A 13,258-nucleotide genomic window follows, 5' to 3' on the forward strand; every position below is an offset into this window, starting at 1 on the left:
TATAAAATTTCATGAGATTCAACAGCTGATTGTAGCAAGAATGTATGTAAACAATCATAAAGTCATGATGAGTCTTGCGCATTTGTGCGCCCTCATGCAGGATGGGAAGAGAAATTCGAAGAGCGGGAAATGTTTGACAGCTTAGTAACTGCAAAATAATTTTGCTTATGAGATTGATTTCAAAATATCTCTCTACTCGCTTGAGAACAGAAAAGCGGCTCTATCCGCAGCACCCAGGTCTAAACGTAGCATTAGGGTCTGTCTCATTTGGAGAATTGAACTTCAAAGTAACAGTTCGAAAATTAGCAAATAACCCAATCATAAGAATGGCAGTCAAATGTCAAAAGTAAGCTTGCTCTGCGAGCAGGGTTATTCTATAAATAATTATTGAAATGTCACTTTTAAGTTAATTTCAGTTTAATTCTCCAAATGAGACAGCCTTAATAGACCTTTTTTCCCTTTCGACCTTTTGTCTTTTCGACCTTTTGTCCTTTCGACCTTTTGTCCTTTCGACCTTTTGTCATCCCCTAATCAGATTAACTTGTACTCGCACGTCAAATTCAATCAAAACATCTAGAAGTTCGCATCTGTTCGCATCACAGATCCAAGTGCTCCGAAAATTTGATTCAGAATACGCGATTGTTGTGAAATTCCGTGAAAAAAAAATTTATATTGAATTTTAAGTACATTTTTTTGTAAAGGTTTGTAATTTTAGTATGATATTACGATACGTGCTATTATTGAAGGCAATTCACATCAGATCCTGCTGACGTATTTTTTATGAATTCTAGAAAATAATTTTTAACATATTGATTATCAAAATAAATTTTAAGTCCGGAGAACATTTTGTTGTTCAAACCTGGTTTAAGCTTATAACTTTCCATCTTTTTAAGTTGTTAATCGTATCAAAATATAAATGATGCAATTTATTTCAACTTTTTCATTTCAGGATAAAAGAAAAATGCTTTCCCGTCTAGCTTGCACAGGGGGACGCACCTTCCTGTCAACCCCCTTGCTGCAGTCAGCCTTGCAACAAGTTCCAAGACGCCAGCCGGTAATCCGTCAGTATGCTCGCGAGGTGAAAGGCGGCGGTTCATCGGGAACCAGCAGTTGGACTGCCCGAGCCGAACGGCAAACATTGCGCGAGAAGGCTATGGCACCACCCGGCCCAAATGCTTATTCACTGGGTAAAGGTGCTCTCGCTGGCGGTGCCGCACTTGGTTTAGGGGCACTGTGCTTTTACGGGCTTGGTTTCGGAGGTGGAACCAGTACATTGGATAACTCACACGCCTGGCCAGAGTTTGTGAAAGAACGCATTCGCGACACGTATTTATATTTTGGAAGCTCTTTAGGCATCACAGCAGCGAGTGCCGTTGCTGTTTTTCGGAGTCCAACCTTGCTGAATTTAGTATCGAGAAATGGGTGGATGGTATGTAATCACAGTGTTAAAGTAGATTCCGTGAATCCCCTGTAGTTTGATCGTTTTTAATCTGAGCACTTTTTAATTTGTATCCCGTCCGTTGGAATACGTATTTGTTGATAAAAAAGATTGTTGTAGAAGTTAATGGATTAGAAAAAGAAATTGTGTTCTAATAGAAAAAGTTTCACTCTTTCCAAGCGATCCTAAATGAATCATTTGTTTGAGAAACTGCATAAGTCCATTTTACACAATTTCGTGAAAACACCAAAAAAACTGTTTTTGAACAAATTGGCACAGAACCTTTTGATTTCTTCGATACAGATCAATAGTTTTTGGCAAAACTCAACACCCTGGGGCACTTCCAGTGCAAAAACTGGTCGCAGTACACCATAATTGCTCTTCAAAGTGCGTGGACATATGTAGTTTCTCAAACAAACGAAAAAAATTTCATACATTCCTGAACAAAAAATTTTTTTTCGTATTTTTTGCCAGAATACGTATTTTTGGAAGAGGATTCAGAATATATAAAAATCTCATTTTGGCCAAAAATGTTACATATGCAGTTTCTCAAACAAACGGTTCAAATACTACTGCTACACTATAATCAAAAGTTTGCTCAAAATCCTCTCCATTATCCAGACATTTTCTCCGATCCGCTTCATAAAATGTTTGCTTGTTTCAGTCAATTCTCGGTACGTTCGCTGTTATGATTGGCTCCGGTATGTTGGCTCAGTCAATCCCCTACAGCCCAGGATTTGGATCTAAACAACTGGCATGGGCTGCTCATTCGGCCATTCTGGGGGCTGTCATCGCTCCCATCTGTTTTATTGGAGGTCCCTTGCTGACACGGGCAGCTTGGTACACGGCGGGTGTCGTCGGTGGACTTTCCACCGTAGCGGTGTGTGCTCCAAGCGATAAGTTCCTCAATATGGGAGGCCCACTGGCCATCGGCCTGGGTGTTGTATTCGCCTCCTCGATGGCATCAATGTTTCTGCCACCGACAACTGCTCTTGGAGCAGGAATTGCATCACTGTCGTTGTACGGAGGACTGTTGCTGTTTAGCGGATTCCTACTCTACGACACTCAGAAGATTGTGAAACGAGCGGAACTATATCCCTTGTATGCTCCCCGCCCATTCGATCCCGTGAATTCGTAAGTCGCTCTATTTACAGAATACATTTAAGAAATAAAACCAATCATTTTTTTTTCAGGGCGATGTCGATCTACATGGATACGATGAATATCTTCATAAGGATTGCAACAATTTTAGCCGGCGGTGGAGGAAATCGACGAAAGTAAATCATAATTCACTTTTCTATACATAGCGAAAAGCTTGAATAACTTGTTAGTAAATTTCATAGTTTCAAATTTTTCGTTAGACAGTTCACAAATTTGAAACCTAGAGAACATAATAATAATAAAATGCGATGGTATGATCTTTCAGGGAGAAGTAATGTCAAGAAATTTGAAGTGAAATAGGTATCCAATAACGTGGAATGAAGAAAATTTGTAGTTTGCCTATTTTATAATATTAAACAAGAAGATGCAATAAAAATTTGAATATACATTAATCTTGCATTTTGAAGGTTGGATCGTACGTGACATCCCTACTCAGGCATACCTCGATATAGTATAGATAGTAGAATCTATAGATAGTGGAATATATAGATGAGCGAAGATAAATCCTCTGTCTCCAAACGAACTGTCTGATTCTGCTATCTATAGTACACCTGCGTTATTTTAGTGTACGTCAAAGTTTCTGATTATAAAGTTGCGCAAAGAGGATCTTCTTACACTTAAATAATGCTCTTGTTATTATGTTGGCAACTTTTATTTTTTTACCCTTCAAGTGACGGGAGTGTTCACTTTTAAAGCTTTTGAATTTGCTAACCAAGTCACCCACAGAGTGCAAACACGTGAGTTTCTTGTGATGATACTAAAAGCTCGCGATTAAAATAGAGGTAAAAGTACTGACGACCCTGATACTCAGATCATAAGCAGAATGGAGGTAGGCATAACATCTAGGAACCGACCATCGCCATTTTTTCATTTATTAGTTTCTGCCACATCATTTAATAAATCAAATCTACTTTTAGTAATCAAGACATGATCCCACCCAACTGCCCCGAAACTGCTCTGAATCGGGGAAAAAATGCAATATGACGCAGAGTTTAAACCCTCATTGCTCCTTCTAAAAAAATATGCGTGGAAACTAACTATCCTGAGATTAGGTTTCAAGGAATTAACTTTTTTTTTTTTTTTTTTTTCGAGAGTTGACCAGCTGTAGTCTTAATAGACTGGTATCTCGGCTGGGCTCTCCATGTGATACACAATACTATAGCAGACGACTCAAGCTATGTTGCTCACTAGGTCACTGCGGCCTGGGTTTGTATTGTGATCATACCGATACATTATTCTTTCTATCTACAGTCTGTCAATTATAAACCGAACAAATAATGGAAGCTCAACATGTACATAGATGTTTTCTGAATAAGTAGTTAACATGTAAATTTAATTATTAGTTACTTGGAGCCGACATTCAATACCTAATAGTAGTCTATGTTGACAACGGGTGGTACTGTTGCCATTTCCAAGTAACAATTTCGAATAAAGATGTAATGATATCATTCTGGTAGGGTAGTTTCAAAATAGATTAATTTAAGTACTATTGTAATAAATGGACACATTGAAGAGCTTCCCTTATTTTAACACGGTTGAGTATCGGATGTTTGTCAATACGTCGTCGAGTTAATTGGATCCTATCAGTCACAGTAATGTCATATGTTAAAGTTTCAGTAGTCTAATAGTGATCATTATACAAAATTTCTGTCCAGTTGTTCCGTAATTGCTTTTTTTGGTCAAGTTCTATTCCCTTTTCTAATATTCAAACCTTTATTATTTATTAAAATAATGAGGTCTAAAATTCAGTTATTCAGATTCAGGGTATACAATATTCAACGCATCATATGGTCTATCCTCATTTCCGTAAGTGGTCAAGTTATTAGTCTTGTAGCAATAATAGTGGTACTAGTTATTCTCTATCTTGTGAGTGCAATGGTCTCAATTAACTATTCTAAACAGAACTCTGTCTCTTATCTTTCTGTCCACCGATGGTCATGTATTTATTTTCGTTTTTATTATTTATTTGATATCTTTAAATTTCAGTCATATATTTTACTATCGGTCATTTATTTTATTATAAGGTAAAGGTCAGCGAATTTGTCTTAATACGAGAAACACTAAGTCATGTCCCTATATATCCGCTAATTTTTCTAACTAACCTAATAGAAGGAAGAGAGATACAGTTTTTTTTTGCGTTGATCCATGCAGCTAGAGAGACTAGAATAAAAGAATATCGAGAAGATATAACAGATACATTCACTATCTCCAATGCCAAATTAGTAAATCTACAAATTCTACTTTTCACTACTAAAATTCTACTTCAGCTATACGGGTACAAAATGAATTATTGTTAGCTACTACTACAAGTATAAATAGATGTATGCTATTTGGATAAGCGTTTGTTTCAGGGTCTTGTTAGTATTAGAGTTATGTTAGTTAGACCCCTACTGAGCCCTGCCGGCACCTCCAAATTTACCAATAGGCAGTTGTTGTTAGATCATGCGACACTAACCATTAGTTAACTTGGAGGCATGGTACCTCAAGTGTTTGGTATAACTGTTGACCTTATTTAAGTAAGATGTGATAAAAGTTTCTCTACGGAGCTTATTTTCAAACCATTACCATTAAAATAACGATATTCTTGTGAAAGAGATATAAAAAATGGAAAAATATCCTAATTTTTTTTAATTTAGTGTTGAACTTAACCTTTGTTTGAAAAAAGCACTCTATTAAACAACAAAAATAAAAATAAAATAAAAATCTTTTTAAGACACTTGAAATATCAACGTCAAGCCCCTTATCCATGGACAGGGATTAGGTTTCAAGGAATTAACTACTAGTTAATTCCTTGAAACCCTGACTACCCCTCAGGCCCGTTTGGAGTCATCCAGTGGCACTTGTGTTTAACATTTGTTTTTTTTTATTAAATTCTATTACAATTCTCGCTTAACTTTTCAAAAGGACCTAAGAAACATTTTTTCATAAATTAATTTGAATAGCGCAATCAACAGAACAACATGAATGCTATTGATTGCTGTATTCAAATAAATTCATGAAAAAAATGTTACTTCGGTCCTTTTTAAAAGTTAAGCGAGAATTCATCACGCTCACCCCCCATATTAGTCATTCACTATCATAACTCCCTTAAGCAGGGAAAATCAGCCGCAGAAACAAGCATTGGCGTAACTACAGGGGGGCTAGGGAGGGCTATAGCCCCACCTAGAATCAAGTTAGCCCCCCTAGAATTCCTACGACGTAACTGCAAATAAGGAATTCTTATCATCTATCTCTACAGTGAGTTGAATATATTTTATCATGTTTTCCAACTTCGAAAAAATGATATATCTTGGGTTAGGAATGCTAAACACGAAGTTACAGTCATTTTGGAACTCTGTCGAGATAAATGTTGGAGTTGGAACAGTATTTTCATGCTGATTCAATGCTGATTGAATAAATAATAGAAGTAACAGACTAACAGAACAAATACAATTGATGCATTCATTCATTTATTTAGTCTACATCTATACAGATAACACTGAATCAACAATTTGACGCCACAATACACGGTTCGAGGCCGCATCTCTCCATCCTCGAATACGCCCCACGCTCGCCAAGTCGTTCTGCACCTGGTCTGCCCATCTCGCTCGCTGCGCTCCACGTCGTCTCGTACCTGCCGGATCGGAAGCGAACACCATCTTTGCAGGGTTGCTGTCCGGCATTCTTGCAACATGCCCTGCCCATCGTACCCTTCCGGCTTTAGCTACCTTCTGGATACTGGGTTCGCCGTAGGGCGAGCTCATGGTTCATTCTTCGCCGCCACACACCGTCTTCTTGTACACTGCCAAAGATGGTCCTAAGCACTCGTCTCTCGAATACTCCGAGTGCTTGCAAGTCCTCTTCGAGCATTGTCCATGTTTCATGTCCGTAGAGGACTACCGGTCTTATTAACGTCTTGTACATGATACATTTGGTGCGGTGGCGAATCTTTTCGACCGCAGTTTCTTCTGGAGCCCGTAGTAGGCCCGACTTCCACAGATGATGCGCCTTCGTATTTCACGACTAACGTTGTTGTCAGCCGTTAGCAAGGATCCGAGGTAGACGAATTCCTCGACCACCTCGAAGGTATCCCCGTCTATCGTAACACTGTTTCCCAGGCGGGCCCTGTCGCGCTCGGTTCCACCCACAAGCATGTACTTTGTCTTTGACGCATTCACCACCAGTCCAACTTTTGTTGCTTCACGTTTCAGGCGGGTGTACAGTTCTGCCACCTTTGCAAATGTTCGGCCGACAATATCCATGTCATCCGCGAAGCAAATAAATTGACTGGATCTGTTGAAAATCGTACCCCGGCTGTTACACCCGGCTCTCCGCATGACACCTTCTAGCGCAATGTTGAACAACAGGCACGAAAGTCCATCACCTTGTCTTAGTCCCCGGCGCGATTCGAACGAACTGGAGTGTTCGCCCGAGATCTTCACACAGTTTTGCACACCATCCACCGTTGCTTTGATCAGTCTGGTAAGCTTTCCAGGGAAGCTGTTCTCGTCCATAATTTTCCATAGCTCTACGCGGTCTATACTGTCGTATGCCGCCTTGAAATCAACGAACAGATGGTGCGTTGGGACCTGGTATTCACGGCATTTTGAAGGATTTGCCGTACAGTAAAGATCTGGTCCGTTGTCGAGCGGCCGTCAACGAAGCCGGCTTGATAACTTCCCACGAACTCGTTCACTAATGGTGACAGACGACGGAAGATGATCTGGGATATCACTTTGTAGGCGGCATTAAGGATGGTGATCGCTCGAAAGTTCTCACACTCCAGTTTGTCGCCTTTCTTGTAGATGGGGCATATAACCCCTTCCTTCCACTCCTCCGGTAGCTGTTCGTTTTCCCAGATTCTGACTATCAGTTTGTGCAGGCAAGTGGCCAGCTTTTCCGGGCCCATCTTGATGAGCTCAGCTCCGATACCATCCTTACCAGCTGCTTTATTGGTCTTTAGCTGTTGAATGGCATCCTTAACTTCCCTCAAGGTGGGGGCTGGTTGGCTTCCATCGTCCGCTGAACTGACGTAGTCATCTCCTCCGCTGCCTTGACTTTCATTGCCTGTACTCTCAGCGCCATTCAGATGTTCCTCGTAGTGCTGCTTCCACCTTTCGATCACCACACGTTCGTCCGTCAAGATGCTCCCATCCTTATCCCGGCACATTTCGGCTCGCGGCACGAAGCCTTTGCGGGATGCGTTGAGCTTCTGATAGAACTTGCGTGTATCTTGAGAACGGCACAGCTGTTCCATCTCCTCGCACTCCGCTTCTTCCAGGCGGCGTTTCTTCTCCTGAAAAAGGCGGGTCTGCTGTCTCCGCTTCCGTTTATAACGTTCCACGTTCTGCCGGGTACCTTGCTGCAGCGCGACCGCCCGCGCTGCGTCCTTCTCCTCCAGAATCTGTCTGCACTCTTCGTCGAACCAATCGTTCCGTCGACTTCGACCCATATACCCGACGTTGTTCTCCGCTGCGTCGTTAATGGCTGCTTTGACTGTATTCCAGCAGTCCTCAAGAGGGGCCCCATCGAGCTCACCCTCTTCCGGCAACGCTGCCTCGAGATGCTGCGCGTATGCAGTGGCGACATCAGGTTGCTTCAGTCGCTCTAGGTCGTACCGCGGCGGTCGTCGGTACCGAACATTGTTGATGACGGATAGTTTTGGGCGCAGTTTAACCATCACCAGATAGTGGTCAGAGTCGATGTTAGCGCCACGATATGTCCTGACGTCGATAATGTCGGAGAAGTGCCGTCCATCAATCAGAACGTGGTCGATTTGTGATTCTGTCTGCAGTGGCGATCTCCAGGTGTACCGATACGGGAGGCTGTGTTGGAAGTAGGTGCTGCGAATGGCCATATTCTTGGAGGCGGCGAAATCAATTAGTCGTAGGCCGTTTTCGTTCGTCAGCCGGTGAGCGCTGAACTTTCCAATAGTCGGTCTAAACTCCTCCTCTTGGCCAACCTGAGCGTTTAAATCTCCTATGATGATTTTAACGTCGTGGCTTGGGCAGCTGTCGTACTCACGTTCCAGCTGCGCGTAGAATGCGTCCTTATCATCATCAGTGCTTCCGGAGTGTGGGCTATGGACGTTGATTATGCTGAAGTTGAAGAACCGGCCTTTGATCCTCAACCTGCACATTCTCTCGTTGATCGGCCACCACCCGATCACGCGCCTTTGCATGTCGCCCATCACTATGAAAGCTGTTCCCAGCTCGTGTGTGCTGCCGCAGCTCTGGTAGATGGTATGATTACCTCTAAACGTTCGCACCATTGACCCCTTCCAACAAACCTCCTGCAGCGCTACGATGCCGAATCCACGGTCCTTGAGCACATCGGCGAGTATGCGTGTGCTCCCGATGAAGTTGAGAGATTTGCAGTTCCACGAACCGAGTTTCCAATCGCTAGTCCCTTTTCGTCGCAGTGGTCTTCGCCGATGGTTCCGGTCCGTACTCTCTTGTTGATTGTTCGTTGCTTATGATTTTTTAAAGGCTGGCTTGCAGGGCCTGACACCAAACCCCTAAATTTCCGGAGGACCATTCCTCCTTATTTCCGGTGGACCATGGTGCACAGTTTCACTTAGAGTCAGCCGCCCCTAACATGGAAAACAGACGCTGTTGTGAGCCGATCCTGACATGGAGAACAGACGCTCAATAAGATTTGCACCTCCGGAGAGGAGCAAACCCCCCCTTCCCTGTCAGCATACGACCATAGTTCCCACCGGGGTTGGTTACCCGATCTTCCCTAAGGTTGCTCGTATCCCGGCCAGCACCGCGGGAGGTAGGGATAGGAGTTGCTGGGTAAGAGGCTAAGGACCGCGAGATGGGGTCTATTTTATTCCTTCAGGTACGCGAAGTACCAATGGTACGCTTTACCCAGCATTTGCCGTGATGCAATTTTGATTGAATAAAGAAAGATCAAGTAAAATAATAAACTGCCTGTAATATTTAGACAACATGAAAAAGAAAATTGTTTAACTTGAGCAGGAGACACAGGATGTTTATGTTACCGAAGAATTTATTTATCATCAACTCTTTAAGATTTTTATGGTTACATAGCGTTGCATTGCATTGCGAATATTTTTTTAAAGTGTGCCTATGACCTCTAGCTTTCCAACATAACTCTTAAAGATGCATGGCGTTTCTGAAAGGATCAAGAGAAACCTTTCGATATTGTGATAACGGAGTACGATACGTTGTAGTAGCCTGTAGTAGCAGACATTTTGAAGGCATTTCTTTCTGCAGATTTCTCTGGTAAAGTATTCAAGCGATGTTGTTGCTATTTCCCGAAAACTTTGAATTTCCAATTATCTAGAAAAAAAATCCATAATCCTTGAAATCCGAAAAAAGCTCGGTAAACCCTTAAATTTCAAGGAGAGTTAACTAAAATGTAAAAAGACAGGAACACCGTCTTCGAACAGAGTTCGTACAGACTGAGTACTTCAACACTTAGCATGAGACAACGGACAGGACACATAACACCCAGTGGACCAGTGGAGAATTTTTCGATCACGAAAAGTTTCCTCCTTACCGGGGGTGAATCGAACCCATACTCCCCAGCACATGCGTTTATGCAACTGACGTCGCTAATTGCACGGCCATGAAGCCCACAATAACTTGAATTTTTTTTCTAATGGATATGTAAAACTCGAAAGTCTTATGTATCTGAAGCTCTTAGGTTTTTACGTATGAAAGTTACAGGGAATCCCACACTGAGGAAAATGGACGTATGATTTTCAATCAAACGCCTTATGAAAATTTGCCACAAGAAATCGGTATGAATTTCAATATGTTGCCTTATGAATGATGATTTTCATTTGAAAAAAAGTGAAGTGCGGCAGACTGGGTTCGAACCATGGACGTCGGGGTCGGGAGGCCGGTATGTAGACCACACGCCCATCGACGCTTGATTACTCGGGAAGGTAACTGCGTATAAGAAGCACTGTTGGTGGAATAATCAGTCGAAGATTCATAAGGCGCCAGTTATGATTTTCGATAGTCCAGTTCGCTGAGTGCACGACATTTCTAGACTTATATGTCAGAGCTGTTCAAGTCGTCACTCGATGTATTGAAATAGCTGTTTGATACACTGAGGAAAATGGCCATATGATTTTCAATCGAATGCCTTATGAAAATTTGCCACAAGAAATCGGTATGAATTTCAATATGCTGCCTTAGCCTTATGAATGATGATTTTGATTTAAAAAACAGTGAAGTGCGGCAGACTGGGTTCGAACCATGGACGTCGGGGTCAGGAGGCCGGTATGTAGACCACACGCCCATCGACGCTTGATTACTCGGGAAGGTAACTGCGTATAAGAAGCACTGTTGGTGGAATAATCAGTCGAAGATTCATAAGGCGCCAGTTATGAATTTCGATAGTCCAGTTCGCTGAGTGTAGGCCAACTTGCGGACAGTTGAACAAAAACCATAACTTTTTTGTGTTTGACTGTAAAAATAGAAAAAAGTTAGCCCCCCCTAGAATTTTTCTTTAGTTACGCCAATGGAAACGAGTCACCGAAAAATCACCAAACGGTCAAACAAGGATGTTATCGATCATTTAGTAATTCGCGTTCGATCATTTAGTAGTTTGTCAATAACTCATTCCAGAAGCTGAATTTTAAAATGTGTTGTATGGTGGACTTCTAGTGCGAAGGTTTTTCTGCAACTCTGTCTTATGGTTCGTTGTTTGAATTCCACTAGTAACGGAGTTATAACTACACACTTAAATCATTTCACAGATTTCGGTGAATTTTTCTTCAATTCACCGAAATCTCAACAGCAGATTTGTTCGGTAATTATTTCACCGATTTTCTGCGGTATTTTCCTTTGTTCAACTGTCAAAACTACCAAAAAATCTGTAAAATTTTTACCGAACAGTTCTGCTGTTGAGATTTCGGTGAAATTTCACAGAAATCTGCGATTTATTTTAAGTGTGTATAGTTTCAGTAACTTAGACTAAATGATAACAAAATTCCAATAATTTAGTTTAAGTTACTGCAACTAGCGCTATAACTCCGTTGTTGATTGAATTCTAACAACAAACAATTAGGCAGAGTTGTACAAAAACCTTCGCACTAGAAGTCCACCATACAACACATTTTGAAATTCAGCTTCTGGAATAAGTTATTGACAAACTACTAAATGATCGAATGCGAATTACTAAATAATCGATAACATCCTTGCGGTCAAAACCAAATTACTAAATCGTCGGAACCATCCTTGTTCATATTCCCATTCAATTTTTCCAAATCTACATCATGTCTTAATAATTCTTTCCTTAATCATATTTTATGTTATTGTTTTTGAAACAGATCCAAATAGGGGAACTGTTCCGTTTTCCATCTCACTGAACATATATTCATCTCATCGCAAAACATAGAAATACAGCACCAATCTCGTCGCTTCTTTTTGCTAACATGCGTGCTCACTGGAGAAAAAAATAATGGGTGTTAAACATTACCGCGAGTAGACGTAGGACTTCTATTTACGTAACGTATTTACATTTAACTTTTGAATTATGGGGTTTGATTATAGGAAAAGACAACTTTTATACTGTGTAGAATTATTAGCGATTTTTTTTTTGTCCCTTTGGATTGCTATGATCGGGGTGGGTTTGTGAAAATTGACAAGTGATTATGCCGGAAGAACTAGTCTACTTTGACCAAATGAACACCGGACTGTGGGAATCAGCTAACATAATCCTCTTGAAAACTTTCATGAATGTGGTTTTCTCAGTCAAGTCAGTCACATAGGACAAAGTCTAGTCAAAATGTAAATTTGAATATGTCAGTATTGTTTGTATGTACGTTAGGCGTTGATTATTTATTGAGTCATTTCTATTATTGTGAGTTGTATAATTAATGTAAAACACTACTTGTCTTCTATATTTTAGATCTGTTATTGTCGGTTGTCTGTCTGTTATGTTTCAACATAAAGGTCTTATATAACTTTGTCTTATTGGTGTTTTAGTCATTGTTAGATACAGTATGTATAAAACTACAAAAGAATTGTTGAATATTGTATTACAAATCCTATGTCCTTCCTCTATCTATCAATATCTGCTTTCTCCTTTTATCAATCTCTTTTTCTCTTTTATATCTTAATCTCTACTTTTTTCTTCTGGCTCTCTTCTATCTCAGATTTTCAATTTAATATTTTTCTATCCAATAGTACAGTAAACTTCTACCTTGGCTAGTCTAAACAATTTCTCAAACAAAAATTTTAAAAACAATCTGTTTAATAACTGAATCTAAAATGTTCAATATTATTATTTCATTTTATGATCAATCTATTTTTTTTAATCCTACGTTTTTTCTTGGCTGATTTCTGGTTTCCTATGATGTTAAGACATATCATCAGAACCAATACAAAGTTTATGCAAGAAATATTCATTGTTATGGAGAAACATAAATTCAGATTCCTATCATTAAGCTCTTGCCTATTCATTTAATTGCATAATGCACCGACATTACTATTTTGAATTTTCCAACCTGATGTAAATCCTGATAAGTCTGAATAGATCCCCACTCCCAATTGAAAACATTCTGAAAATTGAATGTCTCTGAAATACAAAGTAGACTTCTCAATTTCAATCTATATTACAACCTATCCTATCCTACCTATGGCCACGCGTTGGCTTCGCTACTTCCAGTTGACGAGAAATTGATTAATTTCCCGACCC

The 13,258-nt window shown here is 40.5% G+C and overlaps 1 protein-coding gene across 2 annotated transcripts; it reads left to right on the top strand.

The window, feature by feature from the left end:
• The first annotated feature begins 544 nt into the window (after positions 1-544).
• On the top strand, positions 545-2,991 carry LOC134217485 (growth hormone-inducible transmembrane protein). 2 transcript variants are annotated; one of them, XM_062696252.1, is made up of 4 exons: positions 545-701; positions 950-1,429; positions 2,103-2,572; positions 2,632-2,991. In XM_062696252.1, the coding sequence occupies exons 2-4, from the start codon at positions 962-964 to the stop codon at positions 2,717-2,719; spliced, it is 1,026 nt and encodes a 341-aa protein (XP_062552236.1). In that variant the 5' UTR covers positions 545-701; positions 950-961; the 3' UTR covers positions 2,720-2,991. The 2 variants fall into 2 exon arrangements, with proteins under 2 accessions (XP_062552236.1, XP_062552237.1); XM_062696253.1 differs by having other exon boundaries at positions 548-683.
• Positions 2,992-13,258: the final 10,267 nt, after the last annotated feature.

This window comes from Armigeres subalbatus, chromosome 2 (assembly GCF_024139115.2).
Source record: "Armigeres subalbatus isolate Guangzhou_Male chromosome 2, GZ_Asu_2, whole genome shotgun sequence".
Lineage (NCBI taxonomy): Eukaryota > Metazoa > Arthropoda > Insecta > Diptera > Culicidae > Armigeres > Armigeres subalbatus.